General features: G+C 47.3%; 8 protein-coding genes across 8 annotated transcripts; 5 read left to right on the top strand and 3 right to left on the bottom strand.

The window, feature by feature from the left end:
• Positions 1-81: 81 nt before the first annotated feature.
• Positions 82-4,090, top strand: BP5553_06396 (uncharacterized protein; the record flags this gene model as incomplete). Its single annotated transcript, XM_032015019.1, has 2 exons — positions 82-732; positions 797-4,090. The coding sequence occupies 2 exons, from the start codon at positions 82-84 to the stop codon at positions 4,088-4,090; spliced, it is 3,945 nt and encodes a 1,314-aa protein (XP_031868440.1).
• Positions 4,091-5,994: 1,904 nt separating this feature from the next.
• On the top strand, positions 5,995-6,528 carry BP5553_06395 (uncharacterized protein; the record flags this gene model as incomplete). Its single annotated transcript, XM_032015018.1, has 1 exon — positions 5,995-6,528. One exon carries the CDS (start codon positions 5,995-5,997, stop codon positions 6,526-6,528), a length of 534 nt encoding a protein of 177 aa, XP_031868439.1.
• Positions 6,529-6,873: 345 nt separating this feature from the next.
• BP5553_06394 (Uncharacterized protein) lies at positions 6,874-8,104 on the bottom strand (the record flags this gene model as incomplete). Its single annotated transcript, XM_032015017.1, has 6 exons — positions 6,874-7,136; positions 7,188-7,476; positions 7,542-7,623; positions 7,675-7,886; positions 7,945-8,015; positions 8,071-8,104. 6 exons carry the CDS (start codon positions 8,102-8,104, stop codon positions 6,874-6,876), a joined length of 951 nt encoding a protein of 316 aa, XP_031868438.1.
• Positions 8,105-8,492: 388 nt separating this feature from the next.
• Positions 8,493-9,890, top strand: BP5553_06393 (uncharacterized protein; the record flags this gene model as incomplete). The annotated part of the gene is made up of 1 exon (XM_032015016.1): positions 8,493-9,890. The coding sequence occupies one exon, from the start codon at positions 8,493-8,495 to the stop codon at positions 9,888-9,890; it is 1,398 nt and encodes a 465-aa protein (XP_031868437.1).
• Positions 9,891-11,702: 1,812 nt separating this feature from the next.
• BP5553_06392 (Uncharacterized protein) lies at positions 11,703-13,670 on the bottom strand (the record flags this gene model as incomplete). Its single annotated transcript, XM_032015015.1, has 5 exons — positions 11,703-12,157; positions 12,234-12,355; positions 12,422-12,516; positions 12,578-13,299; positions 13,370-13,670. 5 exons carry the CDS (start codon positions 13,668-13,670, stop codon positions 11,703-11,705), a joined length of 1,695 nt encoding a protein of 564 aa, XP_031868436.1.
• Positions 13,671-14,414: 744 nt separating this feature from the next.
• On the top strand, positions 14,415-19,339 carry BP5553_06391 (Uncharacterized protein; the record flags this gene model as incomplete). Its single annotated transcript, XM_032015014.1, has 5 exons — positions 14,415-14,533; positions 14,637-18,198; positions 18,250-18,522; positions 18,580-19,151; positions 19,231-19,339. 5 exons carry the CDS (start codon positions 14,415-14,417, stop codon positions 19,337-19,339), a joined length of 4,635 nt encoding a protein of 1,544 aa, XP_031868435.1.
• A 765-nt stretch (positions 19,340-20,104) lies between these two features.
• Positions 20,105-21,475, top strand: BP5553_06390 (uncharacterized protein; the record flags this gene model as incomplete). The annotated part of the gene is made up of 1 exon (XM_032015013.1): positions 20,105-21,475. One exon carries the CDS (start codon positions 20,105-20,107, stop codon positions 21,473-21,475), a length of 1,371 nt encoding a protein of 456 aa, XP_031868434.1.
• Positions 21,476-21,879: 404 nt separating this feature from the next.
• On the bottom strand, positions 21,880-23,806 carry BP5553_06389 (Uncharacterized protein; the record flags this gene model as incomplete). The annotated part of the gene is made up of 5 exons (XM_032015012.1): positions 21,880-22,322; positions 22,376-22,497; positions 22,552-22,646; positions 22,699-23,438; positions 23,491-23,806. The coding sequence occupies 5 exons, from the start codon at positions 23,804-23,806 to the stop codon at positions 21,880-21,882; spliced, it is 1,716 nt and encodes a 571-aa protein (XP_031868433.1).
• Between the last annotated feature and the right edge of the window lie 1,917 nt (positions 23,807-25,723).

Raw genomic sequence — 25,723 nt, 5'->3', positions numbered from 1 at the left:
TAGCTTAACATCACCAACCTTGCCATCGACTTTACGCGAGGTCACGTGAATCACTCCCCTATCCCTCGCTTCACCGCCAGGATGAGGCTCAGGAAGAGGCCGAATGCTCCTGGATGCTATCGTGAGTCAAGCTATGATGAACATGGTTTGGAGAAGCCGCTATTCCTAGCTCATACGGTGGACTTCGACCCGACCTTGCCCGAGGCTGCCTTTCCCACCGTTCCTTTGGGGACATGGGCTCCTGGAAGACAGCCTGAGGGAACCGACGATGAGATCGATCATGGAAATGTTGAAGCAGCGATTCGAAACAATCCACCTGTGGAGTCGAATGATCATCAACATGTACAAGAACACGACGGTTTTCGACTCCTACCAAGCATTGAGACGGAGGAGATCGGAGATGGCAATACACAAGAAGTTATTCAGAGCAATGCCTATTCCAAGCACCTAAGCAACGACCAGAATGCACAACAAGAAGGTGCCTCTCAACTCCCCCAATTCGCCGAGGTTCCAGAAGACGCGAGACCCAACCCTGTGGCTCTTCCGTTTAAATGGAAGGCCTGGAACAACATCATAGGAAAGTTTTACGATATGAAGGTGCAAAGCGCGTCATTTATGGGCGGCTATTCGGCTGATGAACTATTCATTAAAACCGCACAAGAATATGATGGCTTTAAGGCAAGGGAAGTGTTGAATCCAAAGGGAGTCCGAGGGGTCAGGTATTTTATAAAGGTCAGAGAAGCCCGTGTATCCAAAAGAAAACAAAATCAAATGCTAACTGCGGTGGGTTTTGTAGTGTCAGGATGAACTACTTAAACTTAAATGGGGAGCTCTATCCGAAGGCCTTCAACTCGTTATCATCCACGAGTTAACCCGAGATGGGTCCATAGAGCAAGCTTGGAAGTTCCTTGGCCTTAACCAGGCAGACCGCAATCACTTCGACAAGCTTCACGACCGAGAATCACGTATCGACCAGTCGGAAGAAGGTTCATGCATCGATCAATTCACCAAGACTAGCACTCGCAACATCCTGAATGGTGGCTTTGGTACATCGGATGAGTTTCAAGATATTTGGGAGGAGACATTCGAGCAAGTCTACAAACCTACGATCTTCTCATTTACATCAGAGGATATCGAAAATGCCGAGAAGTTTCTTTCAAGATACCGATGCGGCGAATGTGGTTATGTCAAGAGAGCCATTGAGCGGATCAAGAAATACGAGGGGACGAACAAATGTTGGCGGGAATTGAAATTTCATGTGCAGGCTGAGGAGAGCGATGATGAGTTGGAGGATTACCCGGACATCGACGATTTGGACCCCTTTGTTTTCTACAAGAGAAAGGTGCCTCATGAGCATCTAAATGGGAAGGCATCATCTCAGGGCCAGGCCGCAACAAAGCCAATTCTCGCCACAGAATCTGACAACAAACCCGACGAGCGTCTGTCCAAGTCCAAATCCAGGACAACAGCACCTCCTAGCAAGCTCCCAGAATCCTCTGGTGATATGAATGCGTCTTCGGCACCAGTTGGTACTGGAGACAATGCCAAGGCTTCTGGTACCGCTCAAAAAGGTCCTCGAAGACCATTGATTAAGCTGAATGTTCGCTGTGACAAGCGCCATGACCATCCGATGCGGGCCGAAATAGCTGGAACTAGGGCTTATATCAATCATAGGGCACCTTGCATAGTTTCTCGACAAGAACAGTATCCACCTGGTTTTGGATCTACGGTCGCGGCCCCTGTTGTGCTCGGACAATCAACCTATATCGATAGAATTAGGAATGACCCTGGACCAGTTCACAATGAGCAACAGCTTTCAAAACGACGTAGTTTAATAGTTAAGCTGAAGGCCAACCCTAAGCTCTCTGACTTGCCTCAACAGAGATCTGAAGGTATTCCAATTGCAGCCAAGCCCAGTTTAATAGTTAAGCTGAAGGTCAACCCTAAGATTTTGGACTTGCTTCAACGCAGATTTGGAGGTATGCAGACTGCAGCAGCTCGCGATAAGCCTTCGCTGCCAGCTACTTCAATATATCCAGAAGGGTATGATGTATCCTCTGGTAGCAGCGGATGTTATGCATTGCCAACAACCTCATCACAAGACCTTGGAAATATGCATTGCGGCAGTGACCAGCAACCTACCTTGGTTAGGGGTTGGCCAACTACTCCTTCGGATCAAGCCTACTGCCCTTCAAGTGATATCATCAGTGATATCCACTTGAGCGGCTTACCAGCAAAGGCACGTCCAACTAAGAGGAAGCTATTTCAAGTAACCTCCACACCTCCTGGCCTCAATCCTAATCTTACAGACCTTGAGAAGTCTTCGAACTTTGTCCAAGGGGAGCCCCTTCCAAATCCGTTTCGAACAAATGCACCGCCCAAGACACCGACTGGCCTAGGCAACGTTACTCAGGCAACGACTCGATTGAACTGTGAACCTTTCAACATGCTGGGAGCCACGTCAGACTTTACCGAAATGGAGCAGAAAATAGTCGATATGATTGTTTCTCCAGGAGCGGCTGCAGGTGGAACAGTTGCAGGAACATCAAATTCGCCGCTAGGCAATACGCAACCCCCACAAACTCTCGTTCCAGCTCATGTTTATCCTGAAGCCAACCCGCTCGATACGTCCGGAGTGAATGGTATTTCTCATCAGAAACAAACCGATCTCCCTTATCAACCTAGCCCAGGAGGGCATGGCACTGACGACAAACACAACGAACAGCAACAGACAATCCAACAGGTCAACCCGCAGCCCTCTACTCTGCTAACGACGTTACCGGATGAGCATCCTCCTCAAAACCGACGTTCGAGCATTACAGACAGTGAATTCGACCGTCTATGCGAACTATCAGACTTACTTGATATGTATCTCAAGTCCGATAATACTGACGTTGTTCCACCTTCCCAGAGCGCTCCGATGCCCGATCTCAGTCTACCCGCCAAACCTGAGAATGGTAGAGTGGCCGTTTTGCCAGGTGTGCCAGGACTTCTGCACAGCACGGAAATCATGAGCCACATAGCTCCCGAGGTTCAAATCCGTGCTGCGCAGTATTCATCCACCTTCCGGAGGTCTTTCGATCACCCCGCAACCGCGTACCTCCAATGTGCGCCAGAAGTTCAATCGATTCCCCACCTGAACAGCTCCGCAGCGACCGAGTTCACTCCGCAGGAGCTCGATCAGAATTCACCTCTACCTGCGAAGACTCCAGCCACTCCTACCCCAGCTTCACGAAAGGCTTCTACTGTCAAGGAGAAAGTGAATGCCAAGGCATCTGCGAAGAAACCTGCTCCACGGAACAAACTCGACCGATCTACACAATCTGTAGCGGATATGGCTAGTCAAGATGCTCCTCCCGCATCCCCACCAAAGAGCGGTAAATGGTTATCTTATTCTGAAAGCCCTGCTCCAACCAAGGCAAAGCCGCTAGCTAGGTCATCTTCAAAGCCGCAAAAAGCGCCTGCAGGAACAGCTTCTACATCCTCAAAGGCAACAGCCCAACCTCCGCATGTGACCACAGAAATGTCAACTCCATCTCCAGGCGCAACCACCATGGGTCAATTTGTCCCCATCCAAAAGGCAAAGCCTTCTATCGCAGATACCAAGGCACCCATGGCAGGAAATGGCTGGGTTATGGAAGTTGCTAATGAAGCTCAGGTTGACCCACAGCAGACTCTCGGCGCCGCCCCTCAAATTCTGGAACACAAGACGAGATTAGCCGCTAGGAGAAGCCGTGATACTTCGAGAAAATCCAGTGCCACACCTTCGGAGATCCAGAGTTTGAATGACAATGGAAATAATGGTGGTCCCGCTAGTGATATGAGTGGAAACGCAATGGTTGCCACTACTGTGAAGAAAAAGAGAAAGAGCGGCCTAGAAAATATTCCTGAAGACAAGGACGAAAATCAGCAGAAGAAACAGAAGATGGAGGATGGAGGTGCTGTGGGTACTAAACTCGTCGGCAAGCTGGAACATAATGACAGCGACCACCGAGGTGTTTTGAAGACTTCTGAAGCAGTAGCTGACAATGTTTTCGAGATGAATATGTGTCCACAGCAGCAGCATGATGATCAGGAGATGCACGATTAATGAGGGAGTGTTTCATTGATCAGTTATGAGAGAGAGGTGTGGAAAGAGAGCTGTTTAAGGTAGCTGAGGCTGTGTATTCAACATGTAAGAATAGTTCGCCCCTATTCAGTGGATTATAGATCCTGGGGAAGATGTATAGGGGGAGAAAAGAAGAAAAACACTAGGAAAACACAAAAACACAAAAACAATGTAGAAATAAATGTATATTACCCTGTAAAAAGCTGATCCAAGATGCAAATAAGAGCGAATATTGTGATTGAACTTGTAGAATGAAGCCAAAAACAACAGTAAACTCAACGGCCATTTCCCCTGCCAGCCAAGATGGGCGAAAGCCGCGTAACAGAAATCTAGGGCTGTTTTAGCTCAAGTCCAGGGAGAGATTTGTCCTGCAGATGAGCTATTAAAAATCTCCGATCCTACTAGCTGCTATTAATGTAGGCTGCGCTCACGGCTGCAAATGGAACGTAGTGTATCACGTCAGACCGAACGCAGTGTAACACATCAAGTGGTATATTCTCGAGGTCCTTGTCAAATTTTTATTTGGACTGAGACAGTATATCCAAGAGATTCAATTCCTGAGAATGCGCATTGATAAACGGAATGACTTTCAATCAAGTCGGAGTGCCCTGCCTGAGACCTAGCACCTTTACACCTACTATCTAATATATACATGTGAGACAACTAAGACCAAGTTATGTGATATACCAATAGCGAGAACCCGTCTTCAAGCGACTAGTTCCTCGCGTATTCTACATCGGCGGCCCAGGAAAGTCAAGTCCTCGTGATACCACCCACATCCCACTATTATTTGCTCTAAAATCCGGAGTATCACTGTTCCCAGATTTCATAGTCATGAAATTATACATAGGTTCGACAGACAAGAAAAGAAGGTATTTGACTACTTTACCATGTGTTATATTAGGAGGGTATGTGGGAAGGGTCATCGATAGCTCAAGCTGTGGAGAGCAGTGACGTCGAGGAGACAGGGCAAATGTCAGCAAAAAGAGCTCTCGCGATATCCGTGAGAAACCAAGGTTCTGCCATACGGGATATGTATATATTCCTTGCTGTTTCAATTAACCCGTAGGGCGCAACATGGAACCAAATAGGGGTGTGGCGTGCTTTTACGCCCCGCCCACGGGTAACCTATTCGGGTGGCTTAGACTTAGACCACTGTGGATGCCTGTGCGGTTGTGCCTATACACCTAAATTGCCTATATTCCTATATACTAGGTTGGCCACTACTGCGATAATTTAAAAAAGAATAGCTTGCCTTAATTACATAGTAGAAAATAGTTATAATGGTTGGAATACAACTTCGCTGGGTTGATGTAGCCATGTGGCTGCAATGTGCTACGCTCTATGTATGCCTGGGTGGATTAAGCCTTTTTGCGGCGCCATCCTATGGGGATCGGATCGCCTTATAGGGCCCGATGCTGCGCTCTACATGTAAAAAAGGGTCCCTTACTTACCTCCCCTTACCTTGGTACTTTACTAACATAAGCCATTCCCCACCAGCTGAATGGCAGAGGACCAATTGCTGCATGCTAAGTACGGCACGATGTGTGATCTGCAATAAGGCTTCGTCATTTCCAACATGCTCCCCCGCCGCTTCGCCTCAAGTACCACGATGCGCCTTGCTCATTGGATCACTCGCGAATCAATTCGCACGGTATCACCTCAGCCATCTGCCAAGATCAGCATCCAGCAGTGCCAGCAGGCCCAGCACTGTGCCACTTATCAACCAACAACCGCTGTAATCAGACTAGAATGTCCGAAAATATCGCATTGTTATGAGGGGGGACACATATATAAGGACGTGAATATTATCGGCCGAATTCCAGCATCTTGTTCACTGAAACCCATCCCAAAAAAGAATTACTTACTCGAGAGTCGACATCGAAATGACGCACCCCACCCAAATCGCCCGTGTCCACTACAAAGGCAGGGTCTTATCCATCTTCGATGCCGCTGATCAGACACCGCTATACACCGTCAATTTCCCTTCAAAAGGGTTCAAAATGTCTTTAACTCACGCACATGATCCAGCCTCTCCTGAGACCCCTTTCGCCGTTGCTTCATTTTCTGTCAGCACTAGAGTCGAGCTGATCATCAACAACCGCCTCGTCCCACTATGCCACGAGAAGATATTTAACAGGACCTACTACTTTAAGGGTGTGCAAGGGGAGACGCTATCGTGGAAAGCGGAGGACCTGCTCGGCGGCAATTTTAAGTTGGTGAGAGTGGATGGTAGTGTTGTGGCTAAATTCAAGAATAAATTATTTTCGGCGAGGGAACTGGGCGATTTTGAGTTTTGGGGCGTTACCGATGAGGAGAGGGATAATATTGTGACGAGTGGGCTGGCTATGTTGGCGATGGTGCAGAGTGGCTGGCTTGGGACCATGATATTGACGGGCCATGATATTGACGGGCCATGAGAAGTCAGAATCAATGTATATTTCCTAGTGTTGCTACCGGAGGTCAAGGAATGGGGAGAGCAAGGAGGAGAGAGGAGGTGGATGTATTGAGAGGTCTCTCAGAGGCAACCTCTCCAGGGATCGAAAGGCTACATACAGTTTGGGGAGCCAAGCCCAAAGGGGAACGACAGTGAAGCTCTGAGAGTTGCTAAGTTAGGCTTGGGCTGTAATAAAACGCGTTCACAATAATAGTTCCCCATATGACCGATTTCTCTATAAACGGCGCTAAATTTACTACACAATAAGCTTTAAGGGAAGTAGAATGGTGCTAGTAGCCATTCCGTAATAGATAAGAAATATCTAGTACTATGGCTTGCCTTTCCAGACCGTGGCAAGGAAGTCCTCTATCTGAGTGAACTTGAAATCTGGCAGCAGCTGGTTAAATTCGTCCGATACATCCCAAGCACCCTTTACACTGCTTATAAGAGTGCCAATAAGAACAGTCTTTAGCATCTTTTCGGCCTGTTCTCTAGTAACGCTTGGGTGCCTCGCTTCCAACGTCCACGATGCCGTGAGAATTCCGTTTTCAAGATCTTCGAGTTTGACCTTGTCAATGGCGAAACTACCACCTAAAATTTCATGTCAATAGCACAATTTTAGGCTGGGGGAAATAGGCCTACCTCGAACTTCCTCGCCAATTTCGAGAACCTTTGAGATTGGCACCCTGTTACCGCTAATACCACCGATCACTGGCCACTCCCCATCGAGGTCGACTGCTCTGGCGACGACTGCGGCAAGATCTCCGATTGTGGTATAGGTCATGATAGCGTCATGACCATCAACAACTATTGCACGTCGATTTTGGAAGTCAATCATCGTGTTCAGCGGCTCCAGATGTTTGGCCGTTTTATGCGGAGTAGCCAGATATTCCAGGAATAAGCCTGGTTGGAACAGAGTATACTCGAGGACCTAAAAGAAGCTTAGGTTAGAACTAGTGCGAGTATGAAATGGGTACAAAATCATCGTTGACTTACTTTTCCACCCTCATTCACCTTCTTCAGGTATTCATTGACCTCGTCTTTTCCTGCCCACCAAGGCATACCCACTGTCGATGCACTTTGGACTTGTTAGGTACCATGTTCGTGATATACATTGGTATCGACTCACCTTCCCCATTGGCTTGGTGCAAAGCGTTTCACGCCCGCGACAATCGCAGCATCTATCAAATTCTTCTGCGCTGTATTTCCCGGATCCGCCATGAGTTGGGTGAAGGATAAAACAGTGTGAATTCCTTGCAGGGCATCAATTAGCTCCCTCTTGTTGTCATAGTCGACAGCAAGCCATGTGACTCCTGGTGTTTTGTCGCCAAGTGTAGACTTCTAATCAATTTTAGCAACATACTAATTGAAAACACAGGATATTGGAATTACTACTCACATTCCTAGTGAAAATGGTTATCTCGTGCTTTTTAGTAGCCACTAAAGCATCGATGACTTCTCGGCCAACTTCTGTAGGTAACGGTCAGCGTGATTGATTATTGTGATATAGTCTGGAGTTCCGTACGCCCTGAGCCACCGGCCACTGCGATCCTAACCATTTTGGGGTGGAATAATGTCTGAAGAAAATTGGAGGGAAGTATGGATGCCAGATACTAAATTGATGAGCTCAACTAATTGCCATGAATCCATGATATGGGGATACTTCCACGTTATGTAGACCTTTCGGAGGTCCCCTATCTACTCTTTGGCCAATAGGGATTGACTTTCGGCTCCCGAACGTTCGAAGTGGAGTGATTAGTCAGCCATAGACAAACATCCAGCAACGACACTGATCCATGAAGTATCAGACGCAACGATTCTGTGCAAGTCCAAAATAACTATTATCAGCTCTCGGCTTTTGTCAGATCAACCTTTGGCGAATCGCGGTGCTGCTGATCCAAAGTGCCGGCTGCACTCTGTTGCAAACAGTCCTTGTCACTGCAAGCAATGTCTGCAGCCCCAATCCCCAGCGCGGATCTATTCTCAATACCTAAAGTCCCGAAACTACGATCCTCTTGTGAGGGCTGTGGCGGCGCCAAGGTCAGGTGTGATCGTAGTCAGCCTGAGTGCGGTCGCTGCATTGCACTCGGTCTGACCTGTGTCTATGGGATATCGCGGAAATTTGGAAAAGCACCGCGAAAGAGACTTGGTTCTGGTGCCCACCCTGACACAGCCAACAGCTTCTCGCACAAGAAACGTGCAACATTGACTGCCAAAAGCCGCGAGATTTTTACAACCACGGGATCCGAGCCCTTGGAAGGTGTCAACAAATCAGCACAGCTCGATTCCTCTGATCCAGCGACCAACATCCTTTCAAGGCCTTCCAACGATGCTGGAAGCACTGAGAGTCTCGATAGTCGTAGCACCATGGGTGTAAGAGAATCCCACAATGCCAACAAATCTGCACAGCTGAACCCCCTGGGCCAATTGATTGACAACCTCCCAGTGTCTTCCAGCTTCAACCCTACTCCGAGCATCTACGAATACGGTCAGCTTGGATCACCTTTTGTCACTCCATTTTCGCTCGGTGAATGGCCTCAATTTGACGATTGGGAGCCCGGTCTAGAGTTTCCATCCACAGTAGAGGACTCCGGCGTAGGTAGTCGGCCCTCAGCTTCCGGATTTTCGCCTACCAGCAATTTGAATACGAGCTCTGATAGCTCTGACTCTCATAGCTGCCCTCGGGGTTCATACGAGCTTTTCCGAGACTTGATCTGTCCTAGCCCTTCCCTTCACGCGCCGGAAGCAAATTCAGATATGGTCTCGGCGCGACTAGATCTGGTGCTCCATTTCAACAGGAATGCCATGGATCGTCTCAGCCGGCTTCTGAAGTGTCCATGTGCCAAATCAGGGCATCGGGTCATGGTCCATGCATCAATTGTTTCCCGTATTCTCATTTGGTACCAGCAGGCGGCTGGTTGGACTGGAAGCAGTTCCTGGGGGGTTCAGCCCTCTGGATTGGCCTCCTTATCACCATCGAGTGGTGTGTCTTCTCCTTCGCCGCCGCCATCTGGGCCGATAACCGACAACAGTATAGCATGTCCTCCTTCTCTGGCTCAATCCACCGGTTTTGCCGTTGCACAGGTGCCTGTTTCGATGGGAACCTTCAACGTTGAGGACCAGGATTTGCAGGCCGCTTTTCGAAATCAGCTGGTGTTGAGCGAGCTCAAAAAGACAGCCAACTTGATTGACCTCTTTATATGCCAGGGCTCCGGCGAATCATCTGCCAATGGCGTGGCCAGTCTATACTCGCACTTAGGAGTATGGCTCCAAAGCGAGCATTCAAGGACTGTAGGGTTATTGAGGGCTAGACTCAGTGCATTGAATGAAGCCTTGGAATCTTAAGCTGCGCTGGGCGCTTTGCTGATTCCATTCTGGTTGGGTGGTTGTCTGTTAATTTACAAAATTATATACGAAGTACTGTACACCAACTTGAAATCCTAGAGCTGTGCTAAATCGAAACCGATTGAAGCCCAGTTTGAACTCCGACGTCGAGCGACAACTCACATCTGAATCTGACTACTACTCACTACAAACCGAATGCGCACGTTGAATGAGCAACACTGAAAAGCGACTGAGGCATTGCAAGAGCCTCGCTTCATTGGCTCGTGGAACAAGATATTTCATGAATGCGACCCGTTTAGTGGCAATTGTCGGTAGAACAATCTCTGCCAGCGGAATATATTCAACCTAAGGTTTGCTTTAAATTTAATATTTATAAAAAAAGGGGTTTTAATAATTCTAAAAGTTTAAGAATTTCTATAAAACTTAGATTACAAGAGTTATTTTATATTATAAATACAGTACTAACTAAGTAGCTTTTATTTATATATTAAAATAAAAAGGTTTGTTGAAAACTTTATATCAGATCTGTACTTTTGTTATATTTCAGACACAGCTCAGTATCCTCTATCCTCTATCCTATACTAATTACTAGTAAAACTGGATAGTCGAAGGTGTTGGAGGCTAGGGAGACGGCATAGAGTGGAGTTGGTCGAATATATAAGTCGCACTTACCACTCCAACTCCTATTCCTAGCTCAACACTAAGTCTGCGATTATCTGGCTCGGAAAAGAACAGGCTGGCGACGGGAGGGGATTTGAGCTTGCGGAAAACCTGTATAAGAAATACGACGGGGCGAGCTACAATATATATGCTACTATATACGAATTCGAGGATTTCGACTGCGAATCCAAAGGAGTCCCTAGATCTCTTGGTAATCTGGATTGGGCTATACTGTTCGCTATCCTTAGCTACCCCTGGTTTAGTCGGATATAGGTCGTCCAGGAATCGCTGGTGGCCCGAGGATCTATCATGTGGCGAGGGGCCTTAGATCTTAATACCGAGATAATTCTCTGGGTGGTGATACAGGTCGCTCGCCATACAGATCTCTACGAGAGCTTTGACATCTTCATGGGCAGCCCGCTGAGTTCTGCCATCATGGCCTGCATCATCGCAACAGGCTACCTTGAATATAAATGCCCTTTACTACTCAAGCAAGAGCATCATCGCCTCTTTCCCTAGGACTTGGGAGAGGGATCTGGTAAACGTGATAGAAAGGGGAAACCATAGTGGCTGTTGTCCAGAGAATTTGGTCTATCGTTAATCCTGAATGAATTTGCACCGTATTACATCTAGGCGCTAGATTCTGTGACGTCATCTGGGTGCACGGAGAAGTATGTTTACTCATTGTGGGAAGCTTGTTACGTCCCTATTTACGCACCCTAACCTTCACACTAGGTTTCGCCCCCGCCCCCGAGGTTGTCACCCTGCTTCGTGAAGTTCTCCTTCAATGACTACAGGGTTTGGCTTTCTATCTCAGCCCAGGTCTTATCGCCGCGTACCATCTTGGTCAACAGACTTTCTTGCTTCTCCATCAATTCCTTTCTCGGCTTGCGAGGCATGACAGCATAGTGCGTTGGGGAGGCCCTTTATCCTGAACATGAACTCTCTGCTAGAGTTTACGGGTATTCTAATCGATACAAGGCTCGATTCTTCACATATTAGCAACGCAATTAATATTGTCACCTATTTAGCTGAGCACTCTACCGCTCCGTCACAGATATTCACGTTCCAATTTAATGCATGTTTGTTAATTATAGGCGGGAAGTTGAGATTCTAGTCCAAAATCAGTCAACTTCTCGGGACATAGTCAGCTCAATCAGCAATTTGCTGGGCGCACCAATCCCACGGCCTCCGCAAGTCCTTCTCGCCTATTGACGCGACTGCCTTGTTATTCCAATATTCAACATCCAACGGCGGGTTCTCGATTGACCACCAGTCTGTGGTTTTGAAGAAGACTGTACGAATCTCCCTTTTGATAGGCTTCCCAATGGACGTTAGTGGCAGAGCCTCGTCCTCCCTCAGGATACGAAGAAGGGTGGGAAGCATGTACGCCGGCAACGTTTTCGCCAGGTCTGAACGGATTTGGTCAAACGTGATTTGATCCAGCACTGTATTAGCATCTTGGTGCAAGCGAATAATAGCAGCACAAAGCTCCTTTGCTACCGTGTGTGGGATGCCGAGGACGCAAGCCTGCGAGATGTAAGGCAGGTCGAGCAAACTGTTTTCAACTAGTAGTGCTGGGATCTTGGAGAACCGGTAAATGATAACTAGAAGCCGGGTTTAGCATGTTGTTCCTTCTCTTGTTCTGCCGCAGGATGACGCCAATATGAAACGCGCGCTTACAGTCTGCGTTCGCCCGGCCACCAAATACGAACTGGCCGTCTTTAAGCTCAGCAAGATCTCCTGTCCTGTAATATCCCTCGTCATCAAATGACTGCTTGGTTATCTCTTCATCACCCAGGTAGCTAATCGGTTAACAACGCTTGTTAGCTTCTGAGTCCAATCGGCTGAAACTAGATGTGACAACATACTGGGTAAACATTCTTGGGCTTTTGATGAGAATTTCGCCACGATCACCTTGCGAAAGCTTCACCTTAACGTCTGCTAGTGGGGTGCCTATCGCATTCTTCCCATACTGTTAGCTGTCCAAGATATCTGGTACTTGTCATTTTGTGCTCACTACTTACAGGCATGATTGGGATTCCTTTAATTGAAGGCCCCCCCAGCTCTGTTGCACTGTAGAAAATTTCTATAGGCCGCCCTGTCAAAGTCGTCCAGAATTCTATTGCTGACGATTCAACCATGCTCCCACCACATTTTATCTTAGATAGGCCACTAAACCAGCTAGCATAATTGGTCTCTGGTTCTTCTTCCATCCTGGCAATAAGTTCTGATTTTAATCGGCGTAATGTCATGGGACTGAAGGACATATGAGTAATCTTATGGTTCTGAAACATCTCTAGAATTGAGGCGGAAATAGATTTCTCTTCCAAGGTGAATAACTCCACTCCAGTTACAATGGCTTCTAGAAGACATCTCGCACCACCAATCCAGTGGATAGGCCGGTAGTTAATAGTTGCACTGCCCAATGGAGCGAGCTCGGGGTATGCAAAGCATCGTCTGGGAAGCACGACCATCTTCGGACGCCCAGTGGTACCGGAGGTGAACAGCACCACACCAGGGCCATCGGTAGCCAATTGAGTTGTGTCATGGATCCTGATACTATCTATGCTCCTGATAGCCTCCGCATCGCAAGATGTTTGCATGGTCAAGAACTCAGTGGTGCTTTGTGCGTTCATATAGGCGGCAATTTCAGCTACCTTTCCCAAGCAGCCTCTACTTGCGCAAATACATCGCGAATCTGCCTTTGAGAGGAGATAATGTGCCTCCTCTGGGAGGATACCAGAGCCTAAAGACATATTGGTTAGCATACGAAGACTGAACCCAGTTCATTGGCCATCGCTGCCGTGAATACTTACTCAAGAGTATTGGGGTGCCACCAATAGAACGGATGGCAAAAAAGGAGACTAGAAACTCATAGGCACTCTTTGACAGAATGCCTACATATCGAGAGTCATTCTTTAAGAGCCAGTTGGGAGCGACAGGGGATGGTGCTAGACGCTGTGTGAGGACACTACGCATGTGTATAATATCTCCAAGCAAATGTAGGTAAGTTTTCTCATAGCCGTATGCATCGTGGACGACGATTTTTGATCCTGGAGTCCGATTTGCTGCAATGAGCAACCTCGCCAGGACAGGGTCGTTTGGGAAATGATACATTATGTCAATGGTCATGGCGGCGCCTAATCTTTCTCATTCGGTTTGCCTACGAAGATGTAATCGTGCAGGCAAATTGGACGGAGTAATTTCAGAGATCAGATATAGGGGCCCTGAAGTCCTAAATAGGGCCGGCTTGACAGCTTGCGATCCCCCCTTGGCTGCCACGGCTACGCCATCGCAGTACTCACTATCCCAAACATGGGCGGAGGCGAAGCATCTTGCATTGAGTCTCGGTGAGTGTTCGAGCCACGCGACTACCGCTACAAAGTACTCCGTGGATCATTGGCATAATTAGGGTGTCTTACTGGGGTTTCTCCCATATGAAACAAGTCGAGCCCAAGTGTACTTACCGTTGTAGCCTGACGGGATCGACATTTGCTGACCAATTGCTAGTTGTACCTTGATATTTCATCATTTACCAGAGACAGCTAGCACGGTAGCTTAATATTTAGGTTCCATTGCAGACCACTGCTGAGACATTCTAATCTTATCAAGCCACGGTGGCCCGCTAATGACCTGTAACGCTGTTTGTACAGAGTACTTGTCAAGATCACCATTAGGCCACATGGACTAGCACAAGAAGATTCCACTACTGTAGCAAATATTGGTGCCTTTATCCGTTGACAGTACTGCTTCCGAGCCACACAACAAGACAAAATTTTGCTTGCGAAAACTCTACGAAGTTCTCAGAACTCCGTACTTCATCTCTGACACCCTGGGTGAGGATGAACAGTTGCTGTCAATATGAGCTCAGCTCTTCAACATGTCGGCAGCCATGGCCATACGACAACACTCAGCTGCAACAGAACCGACAAGTTTACTCTAAAAGGTGAGCTGATACAATTTAATCAAGAATTTGACGAGTTGGCATAAGGGGCAGGTCCCGGAACCTAGACGGCATTGTTGATCTACCCTTGCATTCGTCTCTTTCCTCTCAATTTACGGACGCTAATATGCCTATTATAGTCTTGATAGTGATCCTGCGGAAGTTGCCTGGATCCTTAATGTTGTAGAATTCTCGCGGTCTGGTTGTCTTCAAGGCATTATCCTCCTCGCTTCTATAGGCTGGTTGCCATATCGGATTGGCAAACTTCCAATCATTACACTCGACCCCAGGACCAGGTTATCCTATAATGGATGGAGTTACGAACTCTCGTCACAAGTGACTCGGGCAGCCGCACTGTTATTCCTTACTGTATCTTATGTTGAGGGACATGTTCATCTCCTCAGCTTCGCCGCCATAACCTACGCCCAGATTCTCGGTTTGTTCCGGCTGGTTGATGACATTCACTGGCACCATGGAGTTCTTCATCCTGTAAACTTTGTTACCACCTCCATGTTACTTGTCCTCACGGCAGCACACCTCCTACCTTGCATCCAAATCAGTACGTCACAATGCACACCGGACGTTGGAATTCTCGGAGGCATATCTTCACTTGCCGCCGCGGTCTTCGTTGCTTCAATTACGCCAAGAGAATGGGTACCGTTTAAAGTCGACCCCAGGGTTGGAACCCATACGACACAACAAGCTCCAGCTCCGGAAGAATCTTGCAGTTGGTTCACTTACTATTGTACTTATGGATGGTTTACTCCATTGATCTGGAAGGGCGTGACGAAAAAGCTAGACATGAATAGTCTGCCGGCACTAGCCTGGTATGATGAGCCACAGCACCTGCTGGGTAAGATACAAAAGGCGCGTGCCATCTCTAAGACGACCTTCGGTACAGTCATACGCTTCCAGCGGAATGAACTCATGTCAATGTCGCTTTGGATCGGGGCTAGTTCCTGCCTAGAATACATTGCACCCTTTGCAATGTTTAAACTTCTTCAGCATATTGCAGAGCCAACGGCGGCGACTTACCACCCTCAGATCTGGTTGGTTCTCTTAAGTTTCGGCCCCATAGCTCACTCAGTATCATTCCAGCAATACCTATTTATCTCTACAAGACTCGTCGTTCGCATCAAGTCAGCTATGACACAGGAAATATATCACAAGGCTTTCGATTCCATGGAGCCGGATGAAGATCCGTTCAGTGTGAGTGGAAACACCAACAACGCAAACAAAACCAGCGCGAAACAGCCTCAGGCAGCTCAACAGTCAACATCGACTGGCCGCCTGGCGAACTTAATGGCGACAGATATTGATGCCATATCCGCAGCCCGTGATATTATTATAGCTATTGTCGGGGTCCCAATAGGAACAGCTATCTGTCTTGCTGGTCTTTACACAATGATGGGTTGGGTGTCCATAATTGGGGTTATAGTCATCCTGCTTGTAACACCACTGTCTATACTCTTGGGCAAAATCATGTACGCGCTTCAAAAAAGAGTTAGACAAGCTCAAGATGGCCGGATATCGTTAATTACAGAGTATATATCTTCTATCCGAGCTATCAAGTTGTTGGCTTTGGAAGATGCTATGATAAACAAAGTTGATACTACTAGGGCAATAGAACAGAGCGGCTTATGGAGAGTTACTCTGCTGCAAGCTATTATTAACCTCATGACCGAAGCTTTGCCCTATATTGGCATGATGTTTATGTTTGGGCTTTACGTGGGATTAGAGCAGAACCACCTTTATGCCTCGACAGCCTTTACATCCATAATTCTAGTGAAGAATATTCGGAAGAATGCAAAATCGGCTACGGAAAACTCGCGAAAATTTACCGGCGCAATTATGGCATTTAAAAGATTAGACGTATATTTTGGGAGTACTACTCCGCTTACGCGACATTCTATTGGACATTTGAAAATCCAAAATGCTTCATTTCGTCGGAAAGCAACCAGTACATTCCGACTCAAGGACATATCCCTTAATTTCGCTAACGGGGGCCTAAATGTCATTACCGGTCAGAGCGGTAGTGGGAAGACCACCCTCTTACTATCGATGCTGGGCGAAACCCATATGGAAAGCGGAGCTGTGCTAGCGCCAAGGGATATCTCGTTCGCACCCCAGTTTCCATGGCTACAAAGTGGTACTATTCAGGAAAACGTTCTTTTCCATAATGTTAAGGACAAGGTGCGCTATGACCGTGTTCTTGCAGCCTGTTGCTTGGATATAGACCTCAAGAAGATGTCAAATGGCGACATGACTATGATCGGCCAAAATGGCACGCCATTATCTGGAGGGCAAGTGGCGCGAGTTGCCCTTGCAAGAGCGTTATATTCAAACTCATCGCTTCTACTCCTTGACGATATCTTTTCTGCTCTTGACACAAGGACCTCAGCAGAGGTATGGAAGTATTGCTTTTGTAGCACGCTTCTGGATAACAGAACAACAATTTTGGTTACTCAGGTTCCGTGGATTATTTCACAGGCAAATCTAGCCATTAAGCTTGAAAAAGGTCGAGTCAAGAGCGTTGACACTGATATCACCGCGATCCGTCGGCCGATAACCATCTATGAGCGAATTGAGACTGCGAGGTCGTCGGAGAAGCAGCAGGTGGTGACGCCGGAATCAAACTTCAAATCGCACAGAGGACCCCAAAACCGCCCGTCACCAGTTGCAGATGATTTCGCCAAAGAAACTGTACATCAAGAAATGAGAGCGTCAAGAAAACCTGGTCGTCTAGCGCGTAAGAAATACTCCAAATTATACAGATTCTATTCATTGAGCTCACCATATCTGACAGTCTTTCAATATATGAGATACTTCGATAATCCAATTTTAATTGCAGCCTGCATGATTTTATCACTCTTATCTCACGGCTCGTTCTTCTTATCGAGCTACTGGATGTCTATTTGGGTCCAAGCATATGAGCGCGAGCCTCATGTTGATACCGCATACTACATGGGCTGTTACGCATTCCTCATTTTTCTGGGAACTGTGACTATCGGTACTACTATCGTCGCTTTTGAATGGGGTGGATGGCGCGCTTCCCTGAATCTTCACAATGCCTTTATTCGCGCCGTTATGAGTGCACCTCTATCGTGGCACAAAGTTGTGCCACTGGGACGAATCACCAACAGGTTCTCTCGCGATATATCGTCCATTGACAAATCCTTGAGCTCCAATTTTAGGTCCACTCTTAGCGCCATCCTTGTCTTGCTATTTCGCATTACGGGAGTCAGTTCGCTGCTGCCAATTTTTATACTCCCTGTAGTGTGTGCATCTGCCATCGCCGTCACTGTGGGCGAAATGTACGCTAGAACGGCCGTTATTCTCAGACGTCTGATGTCCGCTGCTCACTCACCTCTTTTCTCCCATTTTATCAGTACACTGGCCGGGCTACAGGTTATTAGAGCACAGGACGGAGTCCGCGAAGCTCTTACTGAAGACCTGGCGACGAAACTCAGAGTATGGGCTGTGGCAGCCGAGGCGAATTATAATTGCAATCGTTGGGTGGCCTTGAGGGTTACCCTTATGACTGCTCTTATTTCTATGCTGGCTGGCTTTATTGCTATTTCTGATCTTGACGTAATTAGTGCAGGACTCGTCGGCTTTTCGCTCCAAAACGCCGTCGGACTGAGCCAAGGCGTAATGGTGTTAGTAAGAGCCATGAACGACCTGGAAATTGAAATGCAAAGTGTAAGTCTTCCTATCGATGTACACAGCTTTTGGATATTAATAAGTTTTCAGTTTCATCGGGTAAAAGAATATATTGAACTTGAACAAGAAAGCAAGGGTGATGAGTCCTGCGAAGATGAAATGGATTTCGGCGAAGGGCATCGCCTTGTTAATAGAAGAGAAGGGATCCCTGAGAGCTGGCCACAATCTGGTGAGATCGAGTTTCGCAATGTAACTATTAGATACGAACCAGACAGCCCCAACGTTCTCACGGATATAAACTTGAGGTTTAAAGCCGGTACGCGGGTTGCGATTGTTGGACGGACTGGCTCTGGCAAGACTACGGTACGTTGAACAAAATTGTAGGATAGTCGATAGTTTTGCTGACGCGCTGTGGAACAGGTTCTTATGTCTCTTCTCCGCTTCACTAATATCATTTCTGGGCATATCCTCTACGATGGAATAGATATTACAAATATTTCGAGACGCAGATTGCGCGAGAGCGTCACAGTCGTTCCTCAGGAACCCACACTCTTCAGCGGATCAGTACGATCAAATCTTGATCCAACAAGCTCTGTTTCTAGAGACAACATCGAGAACGCTCTTGACAGCTTTAAAGATCTTGGGGTTTTGCCGCTCCATGAATCATCTGGCCAATTATTGGTTGACCACAGCCACATGCGTTGTCAAGGACTTTCCCTGTCAACGGAGGTGACTTCAGGGGGAGAAAATTTCTCTCATGGCCAACGTCAGGTATTATCTCTCTGCCGTGCAATACTAAGAAAGAATAAACTTATGCTGCTGGATGAGGCTACGGCAAGCATGGACCATCAGGCAGATCAGGGAGTCCAAAAGATTCTTAGCCGGGAGCTCAAAATGATGGGGGATACCACACTTGTGACCGTTGCGCATCGACTACGGACGATAGTGGACTACGATACCATTGTGGTCATGGATGCAGGCAAAGTCATCGAGTAAGTCTATCATCCCGTGCTCTAACATTTAATGAGGGCCATAATTAGCTGTAATATGTACTAACTCATGGATTGTCAGATGCGGCTCGCCTCAAGGCTTGTACGATGCTGGTGGCCAATTCCACAATATGGTGCTCCACAGTGGGGAGTCAACAGAATTGCAGAAGATGTTAAAGGGCAGTCAATGAAGATTTATGCTTTCTATATGGGATGTTGGGAATCGGCATTTTGGGGGCGGTGAGTTTGGATGTTTCTTGGACAAATCCGTTGGCCGTATTACTGAAGCTGGCGATTAGAAAAAGGGGGCGAGATGCCTCGTACTGTGCCATGAAGCAGTGACTTTTTGATATCGTCAGACATGGCGTAAGATGGATCTGCAACTGGACAGTGTGTGTGCTTTTGATGTCAAAAAGAATTTGCTCAAATCAGTAGCAAGTGTGTTCTCTGAAGATCTATATGCAGGTCTCAATTTCACAAGTGACAAGGGACACAGGTTTGGCAAGGGTATGATACCATGTCTCGCTGGCAACCTGCAAACGACGAGAAAAAGCAACGTTCCGAGACAAAGGCCGTCTGCAGCAAGCTGACAGTGGAAGAAACATCATAGCAACAAAAAAATAGTCGCAGCCTATGGCAAATTTGTGTACCTGTCGGTGATCATGCTTCATTCTCGACGGCAATTCTTTTACTGAGCTAAGCCACGTTATGCGCGTTAAGATTTGATCATTAGGGGGAGTTATTAGTCAAATATTACATGTCTAGAGAACATACAGTAGCTTCTAACTGCACTAGTAACTTTTACCATATCTCCAATCGATACTGAATCATTCCACGACTGACTTACAATTCTCCCTGGTGATATCAACCATCTCATTCTGTCTGCGACCACGAGCTGCTTAATGAAGTGCTACTGGCGCCCGTAACACTCTGCCCGATTTGGTATGGCCGTTAGCATGACTTCCACCACTCTGATTACTCTCGACTATACGCTGCGTGATCTGTACGCTATCGACAATGAGGGCGAACCCATCCCGACCCTAATCTATGATACCCAGCCAACAGAGAACTGTGGAAAGACTTCATCAGGCAAATTCACTTATCACACTTGCTTACAGTCGGGAGAAACCACCACAGACGCGTCGAAAGCGTTGTTTTTCAAGTGCCTTGTGCAACGGCGAGCATTCTTGTCTGGCAGCATGCCCGTGATCATCCTCAACATCACTTCCGAGCAGAAACGACCGGATAAGAGTGTCTACCAGGATCAGCTTGATATGTATAGGAACTTTGCACAGCTACGACTTGATCAACAACCCACTGCGAGCTTTGCTGAGAACGCAGACCATATTGCTCTACACCAAAAGACTCCTCTCGTTGTGGCACGGCCGACCGACTACGTATCGCATCTGCCGTCTGTTGTCGAACCAGAAATGCACTATGAGCTTCTTTCGAAGCGTGGGTTAGCACGGTCGGGATTACCAACACCTCCATCTCTCGTGATTGATCCGCTACTCCTAGTCGACCATTTAAGGGATCCCGCTGGGCTCCAACATGAAATTGAACGCATAACAAACCATCTTGACATACACCGCATACCATTTGTGGTGAAACTCCCTCAGTCTCTATCCGGACACGGCACTTTCACGGTGCTATCTGAAGCCGAGCGGAAGCAAGTGAAGGCGGTATTTGGCGCCAGAATACGAAAGATGCTCGAGGGTATTAATGCCTCGAACTATCATCTACATCCATCATCTGTAGTCCTTCAGGACTATATTCAGGGCCCAGAGATGGCTTTGTCGCTGTTTGTGACACGCATGGGGCGCCCTATATTCATCAGTTGCTGTAAGCAGCGCTTTGACGAACAAGGTCATTGGGTCGGTGGCTCCATTTCATATGCACAACAGTCATCTCTGCACCAGACGTACGCAAAGACCATAGAGAAGGTGGCTCAGTTCTTACATAAAAAGGGCTACTACGGCGCTGCAGGCGTGGATGTCATTACGGACAGCTTAGGCAAGCATTATGTTGTGGACCTCAATGCTCGCATCACGGGAACATATCAATTAGGCCTCCTTTCGGAACACTTCGTGCAGCGAGGATTGGAGACGGCTAAGTTGATGGCCGGGTATTTCCCGTATCCCAGAACAACCTTTGAAAAGGCTTTTTGCCGCGAAATTCAAGACGGTAGTCTCGTTATTACTGGCTGGGCGCATGACGACTCTATGCAATTGAGCTATGGAGCAATCACTGCCGGAGGAAGGAAGTTCTCGGACACGGACGGGTTACTTGCTCGGGTTCGAGCTCATACATTGTCATTGAGCGCATAAATATAAATGTTTAAGATTTATCCTCTTGTGGTTCTGAAATTCATAGTACATCTTCAAATTATTGAATACTATTCCAGTAACCCTACAAATCAAGGGATTTCAGGGGAAACAGTCTGGTACTGTCAAAGGTTGGGACCAGCTATATAGCACCAGACATCCGTAGCACAGGTTTCTAACAGAAAGTCTAGATCACAACCCGCCGCAACATGGCGATCATCTGCCCTACCTAGTTCTATTGACTCTTTCCATGTTGGCAAGACCTACACCTAACAGAAAAAACCACGTCGAGCAGCATCTTGGAAAGTTTTCAATACTCCGGAACAGCATGCATATTAGTGCACATTCGTTTTGATGTGCCATATATTAATTCTTGAATAATGATGAGGTAGAAAAACAGCAGAAGATTAATCCTCACATTGTAGTCCACCCCAATCCCATGGTTTGGTGATCTCCTCACCTGGCTTTGGCAACTCGCATCGCTCTACTCCTGGAGGGTAATTGTCGACTTGCGCTCCGTCTGTACTCCCAAAGTAGATTTTGAGAATTTCTTTCTTTATTGGCTTCCCAGTTGCCGTACATGGTAGTTCCTCTTCGTCCCTCAGGATTCGGAGAAGAGCGGGCAACATACACGTTGCCAAGTTACCCTCTAGATCGGACCTAATTAGGGCCAGATTAATTTGCCCCGTAGGAGGTGTGCCAACAGGCTTAAGCCGAACGACAGCTCCACACAAGTGTTTGAGGTTCTTGTCGGGCACGGCGACGATACATGCTTCGGATATGTACGAAAGGTCCATTAAGCTGCTCTCAACAAGCAGGGCTGGGATTCTGAAGATGCCGTATTGCACATCTGCACAGCGCTTTTAGCATTTTTGTATCATCGAATGCGTCGATAAAACTTACAATCAGCGTTCGCTCGGCCGGCAAACACGTATTGACCATCCTTAAGATTGGCGAGATCTCCTGTCTTGAGGTATCCTTCGTTATCGAACGCGTTCTGAGTGGCGTCTTTGTCACCGATATAACTAGGCTAGTCAGTATAGTATGCTGGGAGATATTTGAACCGATATAACACGTACTGTATCAACATATTTGGGCTCTTGACGCAGAGCTCGCCTCGGTCTCCTTCTGAGAGTTTAACTTTAACTGCTGGTAGAGGAGTCCCAATTGAGCCCTATACTTATGTGGTCAATTTATTGCGTGTTTGACTCCGTGATGATGCTTACTTGTATCCCAGATCGCCCCCTGATCGCGGCTCCTCCAAGCTCGGTAGTGGAGTAAATATTTTCAAATGGTAGGTCTGTTAGATCTGTCCAGAACTTCCTCGTTGACGACTCAAGCATCCCAGCGGAACACCTGAGTGCGGATAGATCTTTGAAGCTGTTGAACCATTTGTCCCTCTGCTCTTGGGAAAGCTGGCCACTGTGGCCGGTCATTAAGTCCATCATCCGCCGCAACACGTCTGGGGAAAAGGCAGCGTGGGTAATCTGATAGTTACGAAAAGCTTCCAGTACAACCCCTGCACGAGCATTCCTAGATTTTACTTTGAGGATGTATAGCTTCTTACCCGACAGTACGGGTCGTATTAGACTTCCTGCACCGCCAATCCAATGGCCCGGGCGGTAGTTGAGAGCTGCCGCGCCAGGTTCCATTGGTTGTGCCCCAGAAAAACATCGTCGCGGTAATACCGCTCCTTTCGGGTGTCGAGTAGTACCTGACGAAAATACTACTAAACCTGGCCCATTCGGGTCCATTAGACAGGTGTCGTCAATCACAATTTCGGGATTCTTTGAACGCTGTGCATCGCACGATATGGGCAAGACTAGCAGCGTTCCTAGCTTCCCGTGCTCATGGATATAGGTGCCGATACTGACAGCCCTCTCCATGCTGCTGCTACCAGCGAGCATGCACATCGCGTTTGCCGCTGAGAGAAAGTACTGCGCCTCTTCAGGGAGAACACCAGAACCTGCAAGTGGTTAGCATTTTAGTTACGCCTCAGCCCGTACGGAGTCGCTCACCTAATGGCATGCATACTCCACCCAGCGTCCGGATTGAGAAGAAAGCAACAAGAAACTCATAACCGCTCTTTGTAAGGATGGCAATGTACTGGTTCTTCTCAAGTAAGAGACCTCGACCATTTATTGCAGAAGGGGGTAACCGCGCCCATAAAAGCTCTCGCGTCGCTAGGATGTCACTGAGCAGGTCAGGGTAGCTCTTTTCGAAACCAAGGGCATCGTGAATGATCTCTTCAGTATATGGCGTCTGCCGTGCTGCATTTAGCAGCTTAACCAGAACTGGATCATGGGGAAATTTGCGAATTTCTCCCGCCGTCATGGCCAATTCCTTGCAATGTCAGACCGCCCCGCAATTTGATGGAATTCCTACTATTCCTGCAGATAGGAGATAGTGGTCGATTTGAAAGAGTGGTGAAGACTAGACGAGATCGGTCGGCGAGATGCTGTGTTTTGACTGTCCGTAGCTTTTCACACCGCAGAGACCCCAGTGTACTGGTTAAGTTACCATTACGTGCTCGTAAGATTACATACCTGTGTTGGGAAATCTCGCAGGAAACCACCTAATCAATTCTGTCATATGGCGTGTCTACATTCCCTTGGAAGTAATACAACTGTGAGACATGTGTAAGATATACTCCGTACTGAGTATCCATTGTGACATATTACAGATTTTAGCGGTGTCTCACCGCTCAGCCCCCTAAGGATCTATGTTTCTTAGTTGACCGATTATACACTATGAGGGAGTTGTCTTAGCACTGGATTTGAAGCTAATTATGTCTTAATGCGTAGCCTAAACCAAGTAGCCCTGCTGACTCAACCTTTCCACGCTGCGCAAAAGGTACTTCAGCGAGTAATAAGTCTAGGCTGAGAAAAATTTCCAAGCAGAATGCACCAGGCATGATAATCAATTTCGGTTCGCAAGGTGGCTGCCGCCCGAGACCCAAAATCCGGACCCCTTGTGTAGATCACCGAGAATCCATGACGTGTCTGGTTTTTTTGATTTTTTAGTTCTTTTTTCGGAGCCAGTGAACCGCCATGTATAACTTTGATATACTTATCGAGAGGCAACTTGGAATAACTATATGTGGATATTGATCCTCGACTCTTCTGTCTAGTGAGATGTCCAGGCCCTCTTACACCACTCTCAGTAGCTTTCCAGGCCACTGACCAGAATTGGATTCTTCTGGACTCAAGGTACTTGCTGTATTACAGGTGTCGTCAGGCACGGCCTGCTTCTGAGTTTGGAAATTCGGAGCTACGCTTACGTATTGGTGAAAAAGCCGCTCCACAGCATAGAGTACCGAACGCTGCTACAGTGAAGTCGTAGTTCCCTGGCGTAACGACCAGAATGAATGGCCTTTCCGGGACAATTCTTCAAACATTAAAGCAGGCAATGCTTGGACAATTTGGCACCGCATGTAGAGCATATCAGTCAGCAATTGCGTACAACTGGCCTCGGTGTCTTTTACCCAATCATAAAGCAAAATATGACCAGGGTTGGCCGTGAATGCCTCCAGAACATGAATGCCTCTAGAACATGATGGAACAATGGCACATCGGGCAGATTATGCCAAAATAAAAATGAATTTGTATAGCAGAATGATTGAAACGATGAATGGTAAATTGCATGCTGCCTTCAACAGCAAATCTTAAAGAGGGGTTTTGCAGATGGTCACCGCTACTTCTGTTGTGAAAGGCCCAACACAGGCCTCTTCCATTGTGAGACATAATGCATGCAAGCCTGAAGAGGATCTTTACAGATCAAGCACAATCACCAGACCGCTCAACGATATTCCTCGGTATACATAGAGAGATATGCAATACTTCCACAGTTGGCGTCAGGGAATAATCAAAGGCAGTATTCTGCGGTTGGGCAGGTCGATATCAAAACCTTGATCACAAACACAGATCAAGCTTTGCTGGTCACAGTCCCCGTGCCGCAAAACGATGCGATTTGTGATATTATGGTAACATTTATTGCACCAAATAGAAACATGACAGGAAGACTGTTCCCCGGCGGAGCCAGAAAGTATACCTCCCCTTCGACTGTCCGTTACTGGAGCTCAGCTCGTCACTGAAATCACCCTGATCGACTGCGCGCGTTCTTTTATCTTGGTGGATTCCGCGTCAATGACCAGATCTTACACCCAGGAAGGACCGGAAGATATTTTCTAAATAGATTGTACAGTATTTGAGAGTTGTATAAACCACGGGAACTCAACTAAATATATAAAAA

The sequence above is a fragment of the Venustampulla echinocandica genome, assembly GCF_003357145.1.
Source record: "Venustampulla echinocandica strain BP 5553 chromosome Unknown scaffold_4, whole genome shotgun sequence".
NCBI lineage: Eukaryota > Fungi > Ascomycota > Leotiomycetes > Helotiales > Pleuroascaceae > Venustampulla > Venustampulla echinocandica.
This window is presented reverse-complemented; position numbering and strand designations above follow the sequence as displayed.